A 22,274-nucleotide genomic window follows, 5' to 3' on the forward strand; every position below is an offset into this window, starting at 1 on the left:
CCCCGGTCTGACCTTGGCGCGTCTTGAGGTCCATAGACCTTAAGATTACATATGCACTGCTTCATATCACTGCCAAGTCGCATTAAGGTCGTGGCAAAATCGCGTGACTTTCAAGTCGCACGAGTGTAAAAGGGTGCCCAAAACAGCTTCTGCAGACCCAATGCAAACAAATTCTGGAGACACAACTACTTCAAGTGCACCAATGCCCATGTTCATCCAAAGTCCAAACATGTGCTTATGCCACATGTATGTACAGTATGCAACATCTATGCAAAACGTGTTTATTCAAGCATGCATTTAGGCAACAAGCTTGCAAGTATGTATACTATGCAAAGAAAAACAAATGTAGCAGCATGGGCGTCCGCAGCAGGGGGCAAGGGGGGTCAAGTGCCCCCCTGGAATCCCCAAGGTGTTGCAGCCGCCGCCATGCTGCATTTTTTTTACTGAGTCCGCTGCATCTACCGCTCTCTCCTGTGAATCACAGCGCTGGCTGGCTCTGTGTTCGGCGGCCGCTCTGTAACATGGCCCTGCCCCCCCAGACCTGCTCGTGTGATAGCAGAGAGAATCAACGTTCCGCCTATCACATGAGCCGGTCTGGGGGGGGGGGGGCGGGACTGTGTTACAGAGCGGCCGCTGAACACAGAGCCAGCCAGCGCTGTGATCCAGAGGAGTAGATGCCCATCCGTACAGCCCGCCCTGTGTGCCACAGTGCCTGGATAGGAGGATTGAGGGGGGGGGCTGCAGTGCTCTCCTGCACCACCACACTCTCCTGCCCCCCCAGTGCTCTCTTCCACCACCACACTCTCCTGCCCCCCCCCCCCCAGTGCTCTTCTCCACCACCACACTCTCCTGCCCCCCCCCCAGTGCTCTTCTCCACCACCACACTCTCCTGCCCACCCCGTGCTCTCCTCCACCACCACACTCTCCTGCCCCCCCACTGCTCTCCTCCACCACCACACTCTCCTGCCCCCCCAGTGCTCTCCTCCACCACCACACTCTCCTGCCCCCCCCCCCCCAGTGCTCTTCTCCACCACCACACTCTCCTGCCCACCCCGTGCTCTCCTCCACCACCACACTCTCCTGCCCCCCCACTGCTCTTCTCCACCACCACACTCTCCTGCCCCCCCCAGTGCTCTCCTCCACCACCACACTCTCCTCCCCCCCCCCCAGTGCTCTCCTCCACCACCACACTCTCCTGCCCCCCCCCCCAGTGCTCTCCACCACCACCACACTCTCCTGCCCCCCCCCCCCAGTGCTCTCCACCACCACCACACTCTCCTGCCCCCCCCCAGTGCTCTCCTCCACCACCACACTCAGGAGAGTGTGGTGGCAGGAGCTCCCCCAGTGCTTTCCTCCACCACCACACTCTCCTGCCCCCTCCCAGTGCTCTCCTCCACCACCACACTATCCTGCCCCCCGTGCTCTCCTCCACCACCACACTCTCCTGCCCCCCCCTAGTGCTCTCCTCCACCACCACACTCTCCTCCCCCCCCCCCAGTGCTCTCCTCCACCACCACACTCTCCTGCCCCCCCCCCCCAGTGCTCTCCTCCACCACCACACTCTCCTGTCCCCCCCGTGCTCTCCTCCACCACCACACTCTCCTGCCCCCCCCACAGTTTTCTCCTCCCCTGTTCTTGCTGCCCCCCTGCTCTCCCCATCCTTCTCTAGCCACCATCCCAGTGCTCTCAGCTCCCCCCCGTTCACCCCCCAGTGCTCGCCACTCCCCCCAGTGCTCTCCCCCTGCTCTCCACTCCCCCCCAGTGCTCTCCCCCTTGCCCCCCCGTGCTCTCCTCCACCACACTTTTGCCCCCCCCCCCCACAGTTTTCTCCTCCCCTGTTCTTGCTGCCCCCCTGCTCTCCAGCTCTCCCCATACTTCTCTAGCTACCACCCCAGTGCTCTCCCCCCCCCCCCAGTGCTCTTCCCCTTGTTCCCCCCAGTGCTCTCCACTCCCCCCAGTCCTCTCCCCTCTGTGATCTCCCCCAGTTCCCCTCCCCAGTGCTCTCCCCCCTGCTCTCCCCCTGTTATTTCCCCCCACTGCTCTCCACTCCCTCCAGTGCTCTCCCCCCCAGTGCTCTCCCCCTGTTCTCCCCCCCCCAATGCCCTCCACTCCCCCAGTGCTCTCCCCCCTGTTCTTTCCCCCCCAGTGCTCTCTCCCCTGTTCTTTCTCCCCCAAGTGCTCTTCAGCTCTCCCCATCACTCTCCAGCCCCCACCCTAGTGCTCTCCAGCCCCCCATTCTCCCGACCCCTGTTCTTTCTGCCCCCCTGGTGCTCTCCAGCCCCACCACTGAATGTGCAGGTGGCCAGGGACCACTCCATCTCACAGCAAACAGATCCTCTGGAAGGAGCACCGTCCCCATCCAAAAGGAGAACAGACCCTGCCTGCTGCTGGCCGTCATGGATATCCTACTGGCATGCAAGGTACCGTACCAAGCATCAACAACACACCTTCCCACAGACAGGTACTGCAGACTGGGACATGGGGCACAGGAGGGGCTGCAATTGTGGGCACAGTGAGACTGCATTCACGGCACAGTAAAGCTGCATTTGATGGACACAGTGCGGCTGCATTTGATGGACACAGTAAGGCTGCATTTGGTGGGCACAGTGAGGCTGCATTTGGTGGGCACAGTGAGGCTGCATTTGGTGGGCTCTGTTGAGGCTGCATTGAGCTCTTGCATCAAGTCTGCAGTCTCTGACCATCTCCTGTGGCATGTCTGCAGTCTCTGAGGGAGTCTGGAGAGGAGTCAAGAGTGGGAGCGCCACTGGGATGGGGGTCATGGGAGAAGTCAGACTTGGAGACTATAGGATAAAACCAGAGCCACCAAGCTGGAGCCGACTGACTGAGCCCTGCACAGTGCACCTGAGAGGAGGTCAGTGAAAGCACCGTCAGGCCAGTTGGGGGGGGGGGGTGGGGGCTCACTGATGTAAGGGGGGAAGAGAATATGATAATGTAAGGTGCACTGGTATAAAGGGTTTACCCCTTATATTAGTAACCCACCCCCCTTACCTTAGTGTATTCTTTCTGCAGAAGGTGCCCCCCCCCCCCACATTCTGAGTTTCTGGGGTCCCCCTTGATGATTGATCACTTACCACTATTAACTGGAATTTGAATCTATCTATCTATCTATCTATCTATCTATCTATCCCTCTCTTCATCAAATGTGCTTTAAAACATATGGTTTTCCCTTTCATGAACAAGAAAACCATGACGTTATGCTGTTGGGCTGGTATAATAATGCTGTGAGGCTGGTATGAAAATTTTTCCAGGGCTGGTTTTTGAAAGCATGGGTGTCCGCAAGGTTACTCAGGTGGCTGCATGCCATGCCAATATAGCCTAGAGAATGTACATCTTTTTTACATTGCAATACATCTGTTGTTGCCATTTTTTTATCTTGATGAAAACAGCCTATACAGTGACAGTATGAGATCAAAATATGGCCACAACAGATGTATTGCAATGTAAAAAGATGTACATTCTCTAGGCTATATGGGCATGGAACACAGCCGCCAGAGTAACTTCCAATACAAAGTGAAGATGAATTATCTGTTATATAACACACATGTATTACCAGTGGAAAGATTTTCATGAGATTGTTGAAAAGGGGCGGAGCATGAGTGGCCTTAACATGATGCCCCCCCTTGGAAAAAGTTCTGCGGATGCCCATGGCTAAAATAAATTATATATATATATATATATATATATACACATGTAGCACTGCTACATTTGTTTTTCTTGTCTGTATTGTATGTATCATACCTCTAGCAGCTGCTTGTTTGTTTTTTGTTTTTAGTGTTTGTGTTTAACGCAGTTTATTTAACATTTTGCACTTTTTATGTATACTATGCTGCACCTGCCCAGCTGCACTTGGCCCCATACTAGTTTTTACTAGTTTAGCACATATGCATGCCATGCAGCCTTTTCCTGCTTCAGATTAGCCTAAAAGTAAACTCCTGCAGAACAAATGAACAGGTGCATACTTGCAAACTTCAGAATAATGTCCAACTGCACCAGGCTCCTTACTAAAGTGTGGTGTCTCCAGAATACTGTGTATTTGACACAAAAATAGGGGTGTTTCGACTTACAGTTGTACAGGCCCTCCGGATTAAGCAGTAAGTATGCAGAATATACCCCCTAGGGGCTACTGCGGGAACACCTGACAGTCAGATCTTTTTATAAAGCAAAACTGCTACCAAATGCAGACTTACCATTCCTGCTGAAAGACTCTGAACATAACAGGAGTTCAATCTTCACCTATCATGGCAAGCTTTGTCATAAAAGACCTTCGGGGACTGGGACCCTCCAATTTGGGGTCCACTCCCCTGGACCTGTATAGCACCCTACAAGAAAGCAGAACAAACACTGCACAGGGTTCCATTACACAGGGTCCAGCACCGTAAGGCTGCATTACAGGCAAACCTTTAGAAATCTTTCTCCTTCCCATGAGGCTCAGGTACCATCCATTTTGGCTGACAGCTTTTTCGAATGGATCCGATTTAAGTCCATTATTCTTAATACAACCTTCCAGACCACCATGTATGCTCCAAGAGCACATGTATGACATCAGTGACCATTTCCACCTTACAGACACTGGTCAAAAAACTGGGAGGTCCTTCCTGTGTAGGAGGGTTTATATAGGGGAGGATTTCCTGTTTGACTATCTGCCAGTGTGCATTCACCAGTAGGTGGCGTATAACCTATGCAGTCATTATTATGGTTGCTCTGTGTCCTGTGATGTACGATAAAGAAATGTATTTCTTTATTCTTTACTCTTTTGTACTCTAAAAGCATTTTCTTCAAATCCTTCCCATACAAAAATGTGAATCTGACCTTTCCTCCACCTTCACTGAGGGCCAATGGAAAATGGCCATAACATATGTAATTACTGCTACACAAGATCAGATACATATTGGGAAGTTGCACAAAAGATACACCTTAGATGGTATCTCACTCCTTACATCAAATTACATCCATGTTTGAATCACATGGTTCTATTGAATGTTGGCATGGCTGGGGTACAGTGGGTATGCTATCTCACATGCTGTGGGCCTGCCCAAACCTAAAAAGCTTTTGGAAAGTGACATTTCAACTAACAGCCTCCATTACTGGCATAATAGCTTCAGGAAACATTGAAATAGCAATTATTAGTATTATCACCTCATGCCCGCCGTATAGACAATTGACGGCGGGTAGGATCCTCTCGTTATATGTCATCCCAGTCTCACTGCGTCCGCACGCCCGCGGGAGTGCGCAGTAACCCCAATCTCCGTAAGGGGTTGATAATGTGTCTCTTTACCCATGTGATCAACTATGTCCAATTGGCTCTCCTCACCTTACACTGCATTACATTTATCCATCATTGGTTATTTCTGCACAGTACAGCCTATGTATCCAGCTCCAATCAGCAGTACACCATGGTATAAGTTCTCCAAACGCAGGAGAAGACGGCAAGATATACACCAGCTGTAAACTCCATGATGCTAACATTTCTTTAAGCAAATCTGTCCTCACAAAACAAACTATTTTTCCCTGTAAATTTCTGCTGTGTGTTTACGCTCACTCAGACATTCAGTCATGAGTAGGTTGATCTCTGGAACAGCCAATGCACCTTGGACTGTAGGCTGTTGAGCCTCTTCTCCTGGCACAGCAGCCATAGTGTCCACCACACTTTTAGCTACAGAAATTTCTTTCCACCATGCGAATATCCTTATAGCCATACCATCCCAGTCTGTACTGTATGTGTTCCAATCAGCAGCACTGCTCCATCTACCCAAGGAGACACAGGACAGAGTGGCTAAGCAGCATCTGGAACAACACTCTTGTCAGTAACACTCTTCTCAAGATCACTAGCAGTTTTCACATCACATTGCATTAAAGCGGAGTTCCACCCAGAAATGGAACTTCCACTGATCGGGTTCCTCCCCCCTCCTCCGGTGTCACATTTGGCACCTTTCAGGGGGTGGGGGGAGCAGATACCTGTCTATTAAGGGCGAAAGAGCTCCACAGAATCTGCGGCAAACTATGCAATGTCCGGCCCCGCCTCCCCCCCCGCTGTCAGGAAAGGTTCCACCCACTAATGGCTCTGTCAGGCATTTGGCGTGCAGTACTGATGTCCACCAGCGGGTGTCTCCTGACAGTCTAGAACTGTCAGAGGAGTGCTCTCCTGCAGGTGGAATTATTTGATCTTTGGGTTACAGTACTGGTGCCCACTAGCGGGTGGTTCCTGGCAATGCGGAGCCAACATCATCTCCTGAGCCCGATTACAGGAGATATGTATAAATACCCGGCAAGTACACACACACTTTTTGCCTTGGTATCTTCCTTGCGCCCTGACCTGAACCTGAGAGCCCTGAAACCTGAACCTGATTTCTGTACCTGTACCTGTCCCTCCTGTGATCCTGATACCCTCATCATTGTCCTAAAGCCTGATCCATCCATCCGCTCCTTGTCCTGTTTGCTCCCTGTCCCCATCTGCTGATCTCCCATTGATGACCCTGGTCTGGCTATGTTTATGATTCTGGTATTCCCCATTATATGTATATGTCTGTTTATTATTATTTGTGGGTCTCTGTTTGTAGTTGGTTGGTTGCACACTGTATTATATTGGAGGTGGTTGCGTTTATTTCATTCACTTATCTTAATAAATCACTACATTTTCACTTAAATAGGTGTGGGTTTCCTCTGTTGTGGTCCAGGCAGTTCTGGTCTCACCTGATAAGTGACAGTATACCAAGGCCATCCCTGACCAGAAGTAGCTGCACAGAGGAACCATCTCGGTTCTGTTTACTTTTGTGAGTTGAATTCTGATGTGATTGTTTAACCACTTGCTTACTAGGCACTTAAACCCCCCTCAGTCCCAGACCAATTTTCAGCTTTCAGCGCTGATGCACTTTGAATGACAATTGCGCGGGCATACAACATTGTACCCAAATGAAATTTTTATCATTTTTTTCCCACAAATAGAGCTTTCTTTTGGTGGTATTTAATCACAGCTGGGAGTTTTATTTTTTGCTAAACAAACAAAAAAAAGATGCAAAAAAAAAAAAAAAATCATGTTTAATAGTTTGTTATAAAAATTTGGAAACAGGTAATTTTTCTCCTTCATTGAAGTGCGCTGATGAGGCGGCACTGATAGGCTGCACTGGTGGGCACTGATGGGCTGCATTGGTGGGCACTGATAGGCTGCATTGGTGGGCACTGAAAGGCATAGTTAAGGCGGCACTAATAGGCACAGATAAGGCGGCACCGATGGGCACAGATAAGGCGGCACTGATGGGCAAAGATGGGCACAGATAAGATGGCACGGATGGGTGGCACGGATGGGCACTGATAGGTACCACTGATAGATGGGACTGATGGGCACTGATAAGTGGCACTGATAGGTGGCTCTGATAGGTGGCACTGCTGGGCACTGGTAGATGACACTGATGGGCACGGATATGTGGATCTGGGGTGCAGCACCTTTGTTGAAGCAGATTGTGGGCACTGCTGGGTGGCACTGCTGGGTGACACTGTGGGCACTGCTGGGTGGCACTGTGGGCACTGCTGGGTGGCACTATGGGCACTGCTGGTTGGCACTGACGGGGGGCACTAATTTTTTATTATGTGTAGTTATGAGGGGGCAGGTGGGCACTGTCAGGGGGCAGGTGGGCACTGGCAGGGCTGGCCGTGATCGGGACTGATGTCCCGATCCTGTCTCTGAACCGATTCCTGTACCTGAACCTTGAGCCTTATACCTGTACCCGCCCCTCCCGTCATCCTGTTACCACCCATGATGTCCACCAGCAGGTGTCTGTTGACAGTCTGGAACTGTCAAGGGAGCCCTCTCCTGCGGGTGGAATTATTTGATCTTTGGGCCGCAGTACTAATGCCCACTAGCGGGTGGTTCCTGGCAATGTGGAGCCAACATCATCTCCTGTATTCAGGCATCACCTGAGCCCGATTACAGGAGATATGTATAAATACCCGGCAAGTACACACACTTTTTGCCTTGGTATCTTCCTTGCACCCTGACCTGAACCTGAGAGCCCTGTAACCTGAACCTGATTCCTGTACCTGAATACTGAGCCTTGTGCCTGTACCTGTCCCTCCTGTGATCCTGTAACCCTCATCTTTGCCTTACAGCCTGATCCACCCACCCTCTCCGTGTCCTGTTTTCTCCCTGTCCCCATCTGCTGATCTCTCATTGATGACCCTGGCCTGGCTACGTTTAGGATTCTGGTATTCCCCATTATATGTATATATCTGTCTGTTTATTATTATTTGTGGGTCTCTGTTTGTGGCTGGTTGCTTGCACACTGTATTATAGTGGAGGTGGTTGTGTTTATATCATTCACTTATCTTAATATATCACTATATTTTCACTTATATATGTTTGGGTATCCTCTGTTGCGGTCCACGCAGTTCTGGTCTCACCTTATACGTGACATCCGTTGTCTTTTGGGAGACACACATGTCCCAGAAGACAGCAGGGACTGTTCAGAATGCGCAGAACGACTTGTGCATGCACCGCAGGAAACAGGCTGTGAAGCCTGCCGCTGAAGATGCCGCTGAAGATGCCGGCGCCTGCACCTGGACCCGAGGGACAGGTCGCCTTCAGGCGATGACATTGCAGGTGCCCTGGACAGGAGGTAGTGTCCTTATTTTAAAAGTCGGCAGCTGCAGTATTTGTATTATACTTTTATTTTTTGCAGGCGGAACTCCTTTTAACTAATTTTTTCCACAGTAACAAGTTCTTCTTGGAAGCGGATCTCTTCACTGGATTTGCCACCACTTCACAGGCATAAGACAAGTGATCAGTCTTTTTCACACAGGCCTCACATCTAGACCTTAGGTCTGCTCCTCAGACCTGTACGCCCATGCGGTCTATACGTTCAAGCTGCCACCTGCAGCCTCTCTCTCCTAGAGAAGATGAGAGCCCTCCTGGCTCTCCATACACAGACCTCCTGTCTGTAGGGTGGAGTCCTCCTGACTCCTGGGGCCAGACCTCCTGTCTGCCCGGGTGGAGCTGTCTCCAAGGGGGAGTCCTGAACTCTAATCCTGGGAAGAATATGAACCCAGCCCACAGGTGTGCAATCAGCCTGCCGGCCATGGCAAAAACCAGGCTGAAAGTGCTAATCCACAGTGAAACGGTGCCGCCTCTCCTATATATATATATATATATATATATATATATATATATATATATATATACATATACACACACACACACATATATATATATATTTTTTTTTTCTCACTTTTTCATACATATAATAATAAATACACCCAGAAGTAGGATAAACTTGGAGACTATATGAGGGGTGGGGGATATACATTTTTATATTAAAGTAGTACTAAAGGGCTGAGACTTTTTTTTGGATATAATCATTTACATATAATGATCAGTGGCATAGCTGGCACATCTGGAACCCGGGACTGGGTATGTTTTTGCACCCCCCCCCCCCCCCCCCCAAGAAAGAAAGATGGTATGTGACAATATAGTGCCGCCATTCCAACACTATGGGTGTGGTCAGATTGCATCGACAGTGGAGTAGCTTACTGAGTACACTCATTTTGATAAAATAAAACTGTTCTATTGCATATCCTTTACTACAGTGGTCATCAACCCTGTCCTCAGGGCCCACTAACAGACCAGGTTTTATTACCTTGGGAAGTTGCATATTAGAATACTGCAATCACTGAGCAGCAATATATCACATGTGATATATTTCAGTTATCAAATTTGGCCTGTTAGTGGACCACTGCTTTACTACACACAGCTAACCTTAGTGATATTAAAGTCTTTTTTTTCTCTAAATAATAAATATGTTATACACAGAGCAGGTGCTCTGTGTAGCAGTTTTGCACAAAGAAGCTTGTATCCTTCTCCTCTTAGGTCCCACGCCAACACTCCTGGCCCCTCCTTCTTTCTGGGTGCCCCCACAGCAAGCAGCTTGCTATGGGGGCACCCAAGCAGGGACGCTTCTGAGCTGCGGCTCTGTGTGTCCATTCACACAAGTAGCCATGGCTTACCTCTGCTCACTCCCTCTTCTGATTGGCTCACTGGCTGTGATTTACAGCAGTGCGAGTCAATGGCTCCTGCGGCTGCCAAAAGCTAATCAGGAGTGCGAGTCCCCAGACAGCCAAGGTTCTTGTGGACATAACTGGATCAAGAGGGGACTCAGGTAAAAATCTGGTGGGGCTGGGGGCTGCTGCACACAGAAGTTTTTTTCTTTTTACCTTCCTGCATAGAATGCATGAAGATTAAAAAGTGTGTGCCTCTACAATCACTTTAACCACTTCAGCCCCGGACCATTTTGCTGGCTTGAGACCAGACCACTTTTTGCGATTCGGCACTGTTTGGCTTTAACTGACAATTGTACGGTCATGCGACGTGGCTCCCAAACACAATTGACGTCCTTTTTTTCCCCACAAATAGAGCTTTCTTTTGGTGATATTTGATCACCCCTTGCGTTTTTTTTTGCGCTATAAACAAAAATAGAGCGACAATTTGGAAAAAAACGCATTATTTTTTACTTTTTGTTATAATAAATATCCCCCAAAAATATATATATATAAAAAAATACTTTTTTTCCCTCAGTTTAGGCCGATATGTATTCTTCTACATATTTTTGGTAAAAAAAAAAAAAAATTCGCAATAAGCGATTATTGATTGGTTTGCTCAAAAGTTATAGCGTTTACAAAATAGGGGATAGTTTTATGGCATTTTTATTAATATTTTTTTTTTTACTAGTAATGGCGGTGATCGGCGATTTTTATTGTGACTGCGACATTATGGCAGACACATCGGACATTTTTGGGACCATTGTCATTTATACAGCAATCACTGCTATACAAATGTAGTGATTCCTGTGTAAATGACACTGGCAGTGAAGGGGTTAACCAGTGGGTGGCAGTGTAGGGGTTAAGTGTTCCTAGGGGCGTGTTACTAACTGTTGGGGGCTGGCCTTTTATTTAGTGAACACTGATCTCTGCTCCAATCACATGGAGCAGAGATCAGCGTCAGAACTGGGAGATGCTGTTTACAACGGCATCTCCTAGTTCAGCCGCCCCGTGAGACGATCGCGGGGATGCCCGCGGTGATCGAGTCCACGGGACCCGCAACCGGACTCACGGGGGTCCCGACCGGCATGCGAACGATGGCAGGGCGGCAAATTTAAAGAGACGTACAGGTACACCCATTTGCCTGCCCATGTCATTGTGCTGACGTACATCGGCGTGCGCCGGTCGGGAAGTGGTTAACAAAGAATGTGCTGAACTTAGAAAGCAGTAGTCAGGAGTAAGAAATGTAAAACACAGTGAGGGGAATATATCAAAACTGGTGATCAGAATCTGAAACAGCTGCACATGGCAACCCATCAGTTTCAGCTTGTTCAGCTTTAAAAATGAAAGCTATGAGCTGATTGGTTGCCATGCACAGATGTTCCAAATTCTGTCTGTTCTAGTTTTAAAAAAATTACCCTAAGAGCTCATTCAGACAGGCACTCAGACAGGTCCTGTATGCACTTTTTGCTGCATTTGCATCCACCATAGAGCTCCACCTATAGAAGTGGGTGCACAGATGCGAATGTAGACACTGTGCGTTTGGATACATGCATTCTTTCCTGTCTGCGTGTCAAATTTTGACTTTCGACTATATCCATGCAGCTTCTGTGTCACAATTGACTTTGGCTGGACTGCCTGCACAGGTATGCACAGAACACCATGCATCTCCAAGCAGTACACAGCCATCACACTGGGCATGGACACATATGCTCCACGTGAATGAGACCTAATCATCGTTATGTGGACTGAAGAGCATGAAAGAGGAGATGTCGGGTAAATAAAAGACAAGTATGAGAATTTTATTTATGAGTCATACTTACCTAGGTAGATGGTGTTCCCCGTCAGCTTTAAAGCTGAAAATCAAGTAATCAAACTGTGCTCCCTGAGCTGAGAGCTGATGGCTGTCACTCTCTGCGGCTTGATGAGAGGCTGAGCTGGTTGCCGGTCCAGGCATGTGAGTGGATCCCAACCATATGGTTGTGATCTTTCCCCAGTCTGGACAGACTCTGACATCACCTGACAGGAGGCTTAACGGGGTTGTAAACCCTTGTGTTTTTTTCACCTAATTTGGGAGCTACCTAGCCAATCAAGTGCCAGGACCACATGAAGAGGGTGTAAAACGAGCTGCACAGTGGAGGCAAGTATGACATGTTTGCTATTTAAAAAAAAAAAAAAAATAGGATCCTGGATTCATGCCCGGTAGGGAGGCCAAAGACAACATAACAAAGTCCCTGAACTTGATCCATTTAGCACACCAGCGAAAGATCGAGGGCTTTCTCCTGTCGACTGATGCGGAGAAGGCCTTTGATCGAGTAGCTTGGGATTATATGTTGGAGACGTGCAAACGCACTGGTTTGGGTCCTAACATGATGGCGTGGATTTCGGCATTATACCAGAATCCTTCAGCCAGGCTCAAGGTAAATGGGACACTCTCGGACATAGTGTTTATTAAAAATGGTACTAGACAGGTATGCCCTTTGTCACCCCTACTCTTTATTATCTCCCTTGAACTATTTATAAGACATGTCCTCGCAGATCCATCAATCAGGGGTTTCCAACTCAATGGGAAGGTCTTCAAAGTAGCGGCCTACGCCGATGACCTATTGTTCTTTTTGACAGACCCTCATATCTCCACCCCCTCTCTTTTGAAAGAATTTGCTAATTTTGGTTATGTATCTAATTTTAAAATAAACTATTCTAAATCTGAGGCTATGAATATTTCACTTCCCACAGCCCAATTGACCACGGCCCAAGTCAATAGTCCCTTTAAATGGGTTGCGTCGGCTGTTAAATATTTAGGAATCTGGCTGACTCCCAGACTTTCATTGACATTTGCGCAGAACTTCCCCCCCTTCTTAAAAGTATAGCACAGGATCTACAGAAGTGGGGCTCGGTGTACTTTCCGTGGTTTGGCAGGGCTGCCATCTATAAGATGGTCATACTGCCAAAAGTGCTTTATTTGTTACGCACTTTACCTATTAGGATACCCATGAGCTTTTTTAAATCCCTACATTCCCTCCAGATGAAATTTATTTGGGCACACAAACCACCTCCACTGAAGAAGGCCCTATTGACCAGACCCAAGGACAGGGGAGGCTTGGGTGTTCCTGACTACAAATATTACTATTATGCTACACATGTTGCACGCATCATTGACTGGCATTGTCATTATCAACTTAAAGATTGGGTTCTCTTGGAGGAAGAGACAAACACAATCCCCCTCAGATTCTCGCCCTGGATCCCACGAGCTAGATACCCCATGTCCATGCTATCGCACCCTACCATCGGCACTACCCTCAATATATTTCATATTCTAGCCAAACATCCCGAGTTTTCCACCCCCATGAGCCCCCTCACCCCTATACGAAACAACCCGGACTTTCCCCCGGGAATGGAAAAACCCTTCCTCAAACCGATAAATCCGAGAGGGCCGCTCCTGGCGGCTAACTGCTTCCTTAACAAAATGATGAAAGACTTTTCATACCTTAAACTGGACTGTGAAATGCCACATATGCCTATGTGGACATACTTCCAGTTACGAAGCTATGTTAATGACGCTACCCGTAGGACATACTTTACGAGAGACCTAACGAAATTCGAGTCAGTGTGTTTGAAGGAAGAACCCACCCCGAAGACCACATCACTTTCTTATGCCTGGTTACAATCTATGGGTCCAAGGGAGGACCACAGACTCAGGGAGCGGTGGACTCGGGAACACCAAACTCAGATGACCAGTGGGACAGGGCTTGCATTCCCTCTCATAGATGCTCCTTGAGCACGAAAATGCAAGAAACGGCCTACAAGATACTAACTCATTGGTACGCCACTCCAGAGAAAATCCACAGATGGTATCCACAATCATCTGACAGATACTGGAGGTGTGATAAAGAGGAGGGTACCTTGCTCCACATTTGGTGGCAGTGTGAGAAGCTGAAACCATTTTGGTTGGGGGTAAGGGACTTGATCATTCAGATCACGGAGACCAGACTTAGGGTAGACGCTGCGTGTTGTTTGCTACATATATCAAACACTTCCTTCAGAAAGTACAAGAACTCACTCTCAAGACACATGCTAAATGCAGCTAATTCCCTTATTCCACTTTTCTGGAAATCTAAAACAACCCCCACCCTGAAGGAATGGTTAAATAAGTCACCTCTATATGTGAGATGGAAGACACAGCGGCCCAATCAAATGAACGAGTGGATCGCTATCATAAGACCTGGTCTCCGTGGTTTGTCTTTAGCTACTCCCAGGCCTATAGGGATCTGCTGAATCAGGTGGGAGTATGAGTCCAGTGGTCAGTAGCCGGACCTGGATATGTGTCTCGGACGGGACATTTCAGCTTTTAAACTGTGACCTGGGGGTTGTGATCCCCTACATCTCAGTATTACCTTGCCAGTTTTTGTGCTACGTTTTTGGATTGTCTGGTATAGGCACTCTCTTTATTTTCCTTTTCTTTCTTCGTTTATCTCTTTTACCCTGCTTCTCATATAGACTATTACTCTTCCCAACTTTGTTTCCCTCTCACCTACTGGGAACAAATGGGAATATTCAGAATTGAGGTGTTAGACAATGATTTAACCTCCAGGGGCTAAATAGGCCCATAGTGGGGGATGCTGGTTCTCAATCTGTAGCACTTCTGTCGCTGTTTAAAAAGACAATGTTGTCAGATCACTGCGCTGTTGTAACTACGATCTCGTCATTAATACCCCGACCTGACAACAAATCCTGGTGTATGAATGAGGCCCTCCTTACCAACCAGTCTTACTGTCTCGATATTCAAACTGCCCTTCATGACTATCTTCAATTTAATGCTAGTCCAGACATTTCGCCGACCCTCCTCTGGGAAGCGCACAAACCGGTGATCAGAGGTACTTGTATCTCAGTTGCGACTCATCTGAAGCGTGACAAAAGACTCAAATTACAACGGCTGGAGGCTGACTTCCAACGCCAGTTTCTACAATTTCAAGCGACCCCTTCTAATGATAATAAGAAACAGCTCGAGGTAACCAGGTTGGAACTAGATCTGCTCTTGGCTGAATCTGCGGAGAAAGCTCTCCGCCGGTCCGGCCACAAGATCTACACGAAGGCCAACAAGCCGGACACCTTACTAGCGCTGAGTCTTCGGCGACCAGACCGTATACATAAACCTATTAGACTCCGGCTGGCTAATGGCACTCATACTAGCAACCCTGTTAAGGTACTCTCTGAATTCCGTAAGCGTCTTGCTAATCTATATGAATCGAGGGGGTCTCTTCCCTCTTCTGAGGCGGAGATGCTCTTCCAAGATTTACCTATACCTTCGTTGCCTGTTGCCAGCAGGGAGTCTATAGATAAACCTATCTCGGTCGAGGAGGTCCTTGGCGCCATTAAATCACTTAAACCTCATAAACGCCCTGGCCCGGATGGTCTTCCTGCTGTATATTACAAGAAATTCGCACCCACTCTTGCCCCACTTCTTTCTAAATCCTTCAACGCCCTGCTACAGCAACAATCCCTTGGCCGAGACTCGCTGACTGCCATTATTGCCATGATCCCTAAGCCCAATACTGACCACACCCTCTGGTCCAACTATAGGCCCATATCCCTTTTAAACGTAGATGTGAAACTACTAGCCAAAATCCTTGCCCTAAGACTCAACCCGATCATTGGAGGCCTGATACATAAGGATCAAGTAGGATTCATTCCTCGTCGCCAGGCTGCCGACAACATCCGTCGGGTGATCCTTCTACAACACATAGCTATGTCATGTAAGATTCCCATGCATCTTTTATCCCTTGATATTAGGAAAGCTTTTGATACGGTCTCATGGCCCTATCTTCACTACATTTTGGGACGTTGGGGTTTTGGCCCCAACTTCTTGCAATGGGTAAGTGCTCTGTATACTCACCCACAGGCATATGTTAAGTACTCGGGCTTCAGTTCAGAGTGTTTCCCAATTAGTAGAGGGACAAGGCAGGGTTGTCCCTTATCCCCGTTAATATTTGCCTTAGTAATTGAACCCCTTGCTGCCTTGATTAGATCTGATCCCAATATTCATGGTGTAGAGGTCGCTTCTACATCTCACAAAATATGCCTTTTTGCAGATGACGCCCTGTTATTTGTTACATCTCCGCATGTCTCCCTACCCAACCTTCTACAACTCCTGTCTAAATTTGCAAGAATATCTGGATTAGAGGTAAATCAAGAGAAATCCAAAGCCCTTAACGTGACGCTCCCTCCAGAGGTCCTCGACCTTATAAAAAGTAATTTCCCCTTTCAATGGTCCTCCTCCTCCATTTCCTACTTGGGTATCAAACTAACTAGTGACCCCGCCCATTTATTTCGTTCCAATTATCTCCCAATGTTTAAACACTTGTCCTCCATGCTTGACACGTGGCTACCTTTACACGTTTCATGGCTGGGGCGGATCGCGGCTGTGAAGATGTCATTGTTGCCGAAGTTATTGTACCTGTATAGAGTCCTCCCGGTCGCGATTCCACCATATTTCCACAGGGCGATCCAGAGTCGGGTATACAAATATATTTGGGGCACCCGGGCCCCCCGAGTCTCACGTTCAACCCTGCTCCGCAGTAAGCTCAACGGGGGTCTTGGTGTTCCCAATTTTCTCCGTTACTTTCATGCAGCTCAACTTGCTCAGTTGACCCTTTACCACGCAAAAACGGAGATCCCTCTCTGGGTAGCTTTGGAGGCAATAGATCTACATCCCATACATATCACTAATCTTTTATGGCTCCCCCCCACTGCCCGGGGTCCTATTCATAATCCTATAACCCTACATTCTATGAAAATCTGGGACAGATTACGTAGACCTTTTAAATTGATTTCCCCGCACCTACCCCTACTATCTCTTCTTGGCCACCCACTATTCCCTCCCGCATTTTCTCAGCCTGCCTCTTTCCTGGCCTGGTCTCGTGCCGGACTGGAACGCGTGAGGGACTTCATCTCGAATGGTGTCCCGAAACCCTTTCCATCTATACAAGCCCATTCACATCTCCCCTCCCGGGAGTGCTTTAGGTACCTCCAAATTTCACATTTTATCCAAACCCTCTTGGGCTCCCAAAGGGTGCTGAACAAATTGTCTCTCTTTGAGAATATTTGTGACTCAGACCCCCATGCCCCGGGCATAATCTCCAGCCTCTACGCATATCTCACGTCCCCCTCACCCCTGCCTCCCTCGTATGTTTCTGCTTGGTCCAAGGACCTATCCTTGGACCTGGATGATAGCGATTGGTCAATGATATGGGCAACCACTAAGCTTTCCTCACAGAATGTTGTTGCGCTAGAGGCCAGTTATAAAGTCCTCATGAGATGGTACCTGGTTCCTACCAGGATAGCTAGATATCTACCATCATACTCCCCCAATTGCTTTCGTGGTTGCGACACTGGTGGCACCCACTTGCATATTTGGTGGACGTGCCCTGTGGTGCAACGCTTCTGGGTGGCAATATTTCACATGGTTTCAACTTTATTTGATGTGACCCTCCCTCCCGACCCATCTTTGGCCCTACTTAATCTTCCACCGTGAGACTTTACTAAATCACAACTGCGTCTCTTTTTGCAACTCACTACAGCTGGCAAGCAAACAATTGCGAAGGCATGGAAGTCCCCATTTCTGCATATTGCGGAAGTTAGGAATAGGGTCACCCAGGCTATGATACACAGCAAAATAGAGGCCACAATAGTGGACAGGATCCCACAACATCTTAGGGTCTGGCGCCCTTGGCTAGACCACTTTCTTCCCCCTGGATTTGATAGTCAACTTTTGAAACCCTAAGCTTGGCTCATAAGGAGCCGGGGAGGCTCTCACCCCTTTGTGACATCCTTGAGCCACCTGGTCAGTGCCACCTTCCCTCCCAACCCCCCTCTTTCCTTAGTTCCTTTTCTTCTTCTGTGTTGTATCCCTAGTTCTGGTTCTTCCTCTTCTTTTCTCTCTTATCTCTTGCTTTGTCTTACCTTTCTCCATTTCCCGATATCCTCTTTTGATAATGTTGCTCAACCTACACAATATGTGTATGCTCACTGTGGTCACAGTAATCTGGGCAGAGCTCCGCCCTCCTACTTTTTCTAGTGTTAACTGGACTCTGTCCTTGTGATACTAATGGTAATCTGAGTTGTAGGCCCAAGTTCTAATCCACGCTTTAGCATGGAGTACATTTCGTATATCTGAATGTAGCCTGACTCTGTATCTATGCTTGATACTTTGATGTAATGTGTTATTTTTTCTTTGGAACATATGTCTGTAACAGTGACTGTTTGTCCTTTAAGCTTGTTATCAATAAACTATTTGAAAGTAAAAAGACAATGTTGGCATGTTTTTGGCTTTGTTATGATCTGAAATGATTCAGTTGTGTTGATTATATACCCATGTTACTTGTATTTTAATTTGCAAATAAACTTTACCTTTAGTGAAAAAAAGAAAAAAAAAAATATAGGTTCCTTTACAATCACTTTAAGCCCACCATCAGCTGAACATTCCTCTCACTTCCGGTTTGGCAATGGGACAGGAAGTTAAGGGAAATCTCCGCAATGGGACACAGGTGGTAAAAAAAATAAATCTGACAGGGGTTATTGCTGCATCCAAAGTGAAAAAAAAAAAGGTTTTGCCTATAGTTCTACTTTAAAGTAGCCTGTGTCCTATACTGTAGTTTTAAATAGTTGGATGTTATTTGTCTATTATTTATTATTATGATAGGTACATATATAGTGGTGTTAATTTACACAGCACTTTACATTTATATTGTACAATCACATCAGTCCCTGCCCCCCAAGGAGCTTACAATCTAAGGTCCCAAACTCATGTACATATATACACATACTAGGGCCAATTTAGAAAGGAGCCAATTAACCCACTAGCATGTCTTTGGATTGTAGGAGGAAACCAGTGTACCCTGAGGAAACCCACACATTCACAGAGAGAACATGCAAACTCCATGCAGCTAGTACTGTGGTTGGAAATCAAACCGACAACCCTAGTATTGCTAGGTGGAAGTGCTAACCACTAAGCCACTGTGCTGCACTCTATAGCACACTATCAAATATCAATATAGCATATCAAAAAAGCCTTAAAATGGGTACCTATGAGAAGAACAATAGCATATAAGTTTCTCAGGTCTACATTTTAATGAATGTCCAAAAAATCCTCACCTGATTATTGCAGTTGCCAATAATAAGGGCATCAGCCAGCATCAGCTGTCCCACTACCATACCCTGTTCCAACACGGGTCCTGTACCATCTACCAGCCGATTGGAAATAATCACAATTGTGTTGTCATCATTTAAAATCATCACAGGGTCTGCCTGCCAGGGAAAGAAAAGTTATATAACTTTAGGAACAATCAGTGAACAGAAATTTACACATTTGAAGATCACTCTAAATCGGGTGTGGGCAACCGGTTGATCGCAATCTACCAGTCCACCACATCCAGGTGACTGGTAGATTGTGTCTTAGGCTTGCCGACCCGCTGTCCTCGCAATGTAAAACAAAGTGGGATTGCTTTTGTAATTTTCATCTGAGCAGGCCCAGCCGGAAGGAGAAGGCCGTGGCGGACTGAGCAAGCAGCTGCATCAGCTAATGCCTCTTCTGTAGTTCCGGCTACAGTATAAGGCGAAGTGATATCTATTTTCACCAACAGTTATGTTCCCGGTGAAAACTTTAGGGCCTACCCCCCTTTTTCCAAGGTCAAAGCAGTACTGAAAATATAATGGTTAGTGCAATTAAAAACTTATTACAGACAATACTCAACTGCCTTGTTGCAAAAGTGCACCAATATGGTTTAAATTACCTTAAAGTGTAGCTAAAGGTATTTTTTTTTTTTTTTTTTTTTTTTAGTTTTGGATAGAACCTGTCAGTTTTAACCGCTTGCGGACTGCTCATTGTAGATATACCCCGCCGCCCAGGCAGTGCTGCAGGCTGTCGGCTCCAGACATTACTGGAGAGCAGCAATGTGCTGTTTTTTTCTTTCTTAGTAAAAACAGCACCCACAGTAACACATGTTGGCTACACATTTAACACCTTGATCACCGTAGAGGTTAACCCCTTCCCTGTCAGTGTCAATAGTACGGTGACAGTGCATATTTATAGCACTGATCACTATTGGTGTCACTGGTTTCCAAATAAAAAAAAAAGTTTTAGTTAGCTGTCTGATTTGTCCACTGCAATATTGCAGTCCCGCTATAAGGTCCCTGATCACCACCGTTACCAGTAATCAATAAAAAAAAAATGGATTTGTTTTATAGCATAAAGTGTATTTCAAAATTGTTGATCTTTTTTTGTTAATAGCGCAAAAAATAAAAACCACAGAGGTGATCAAATATCACCAAAAGAAAGCTCTATTTGTGGGGGAGGGAGATGAATATTTTAATTGGGTACAGTGTCACATGACCATGCAGATGTCAGTTGAAATAATGCAATGCCATAATCACAAAAAAAATGGCCTGGTCATGAAAGGGAGTAAATCTTCTGGAGCTGAAGTGGTTAATAGCAGTCTATGTCCCTGATAGAGAGATTCACCCTTTTATTTGCCCTGTATGCTGTTTTCATGGAAAGTGGAACTAAAAGAAAATTTAAAATTTTAGGTTTACTGGAACAGTAGTAGAGGGGACACTAGTTTCGGTGACCCCTGTGCCACCCTGGAATATTCTCACATTGGAGTGATTTCCTCTCTGTTTTGGCTACGGTGTAGAAAGTGAAGGGAAATCTCCCCTATGGAACACAGATGGTGGCACAGTAGTGTAGTGGTTAGCACTCTCACCTAGCAGTAAGAAGGGACACTACCTGCCTGAAGTTTGCATGTTCTCCCTGTGCCTGTGTGGGTTTTCCTCCGGGTACTCCGGTTTCCTCCCACAATCCAAAGACATGCAGGTAGGTTAATCAGCCTCTGTTCAAAATTGACCCTAGTATATGAATGGGAACCTTGGATTGTGGGCCCCCCTTGAGGGTAGGAACTGATGTGAGTGTGTGATGGTCAGTGATAGGGACAATTGTAGACACTCACTCAGGTTGAACTGGATGGACTGGTGTCTTTATTCAACCTTACTAATTATGAAACTATGTAAAAAAAAAAAAAAAAACTGACAAGGAATATAATCTTCCCCTACTCTATCCAAAACGGAAAAAAAAAAAAAAAAAAAAAAAAAAAAAGTTTGCCTTTACACTTTAACCACTTGCCGTCCGCCCTATTACAAAAAGACGGCGGCAAAGTGGTTTGATAATCCTGACCGGACGTCATATGACGTCCTCAGGATTATGAGCCGCTGCGCGCCCCCGGGGGCGCGCATCGCGGCGATCGTTGTTGCGGGGTGTCAGTCTGACACCCGGCAACTACGATCTCGGTAAAGAGTCTCAGACAGAGACTCTTTACCACGTGATCAGCCGTGTCCAATCACGGCTGATCACAGTGTAAATGGGAAGAGCCGGTGATCGGCTCTTCCTCACTCGCGTCTGTCAGACGCGAGTAGAGGAGAGCCGATCGGCTGCTCCTCTGACAGGGGGGGTCTGTGCTGATCGATTATCAGCACAGCCCCCCCGAGGATGCCCACACTGGACCACCAGGGACACCACCAGACCACCAGGGAAAAGGTAATCCTCCCTAGACCACCAGGGATGCCAATGGTCAGCACAATGGATGCCAATCAGTGCCCATAATGGATGCCAATCAGTGCCCACAATGGGCATCACTGATTGGCATGCATTATTGTTTGGCACTGATTGGCATCCATTAGTACAGTATAACACCAATGCCGCCTATGAGTGCCCACCTGTGCCGCCTATGAGTGCCTACCTGTTATGAGTGCCCACCTGTGCCGCCTATGAATGCCCACCTGTGCCGCCTATGAGTGCCCACCTGTGCCGCCTATCAGTGCCCACCCATGCCCATCTGTGCCGCCTATCCATGCCCATCTGTGCTGCCTATCCATGCCCATCTCTGCCGCCCATCCATGCCAATCCGTGCCAGCTATCAGTGCCAATTTGTGCCACCTATCAGTGTCCATCCATGCCGCCCATCCGTGTCGCCCATCCGTGGCGCCTATCAGTGCCGCCTATCAGTGTCCATCAATGCCACCTCATCAGTGCCACTTCATTGGTGCCCATCAGTGCCGCCTTATCAGTGCCCATCAGTGTAGCCCCATCAGTGAAGGAGAAAACATACTTATTTACAAAGTTTTGAAACTGAAACAAAAAATAAAAACATTTTTTTTTCCAAATTTTCGGTATTTTTTTTATT

General features: G+C 47.3%; 1 protein-coding gene across 5 annotated transcripts in view; it reads right to left on the reverse strand.

Moving 5' to 3' along the window:
- SCAI (suppressor of cancer cell invasion) overlaps nt 1–22,274 on the reverse strand; it is a 1,638,004-nt gene that overhangs the window by 792,123 nt on the left and 823,607 nt on the right. For all 5 annotated transcript variants that reach the window (XM_077463762.1, XM_077463684.1, XM_077463531.1 and 2 more), the window contains exon 8: nt 19,195–19,347. In XM_077463762.1, the coding sequence (XP_077319888.1) occupies nt 19,195–19,347 (153 nt within the window). The remainder of the gene's footprint in view (nt 1–19,194; nt 19,348–22,274) is intronic.

Source organism: Lithobates pipiens, unplaced genomic scaffold (genome assembly GCF_037356315.1).
Source record: "Lithobates pipiens isolate NorthernLeopardFrog02 unplaced genomic scaffold, aLitPip1_a1.2 Scaffold_1, whole genome shotgun sequence".
Taxonomy (NCBI): Eukaryota; Metazoa; Chordata; class Amphibia; order Anura; family Ranidae; genus Lithobates; species Lithobates pipiens.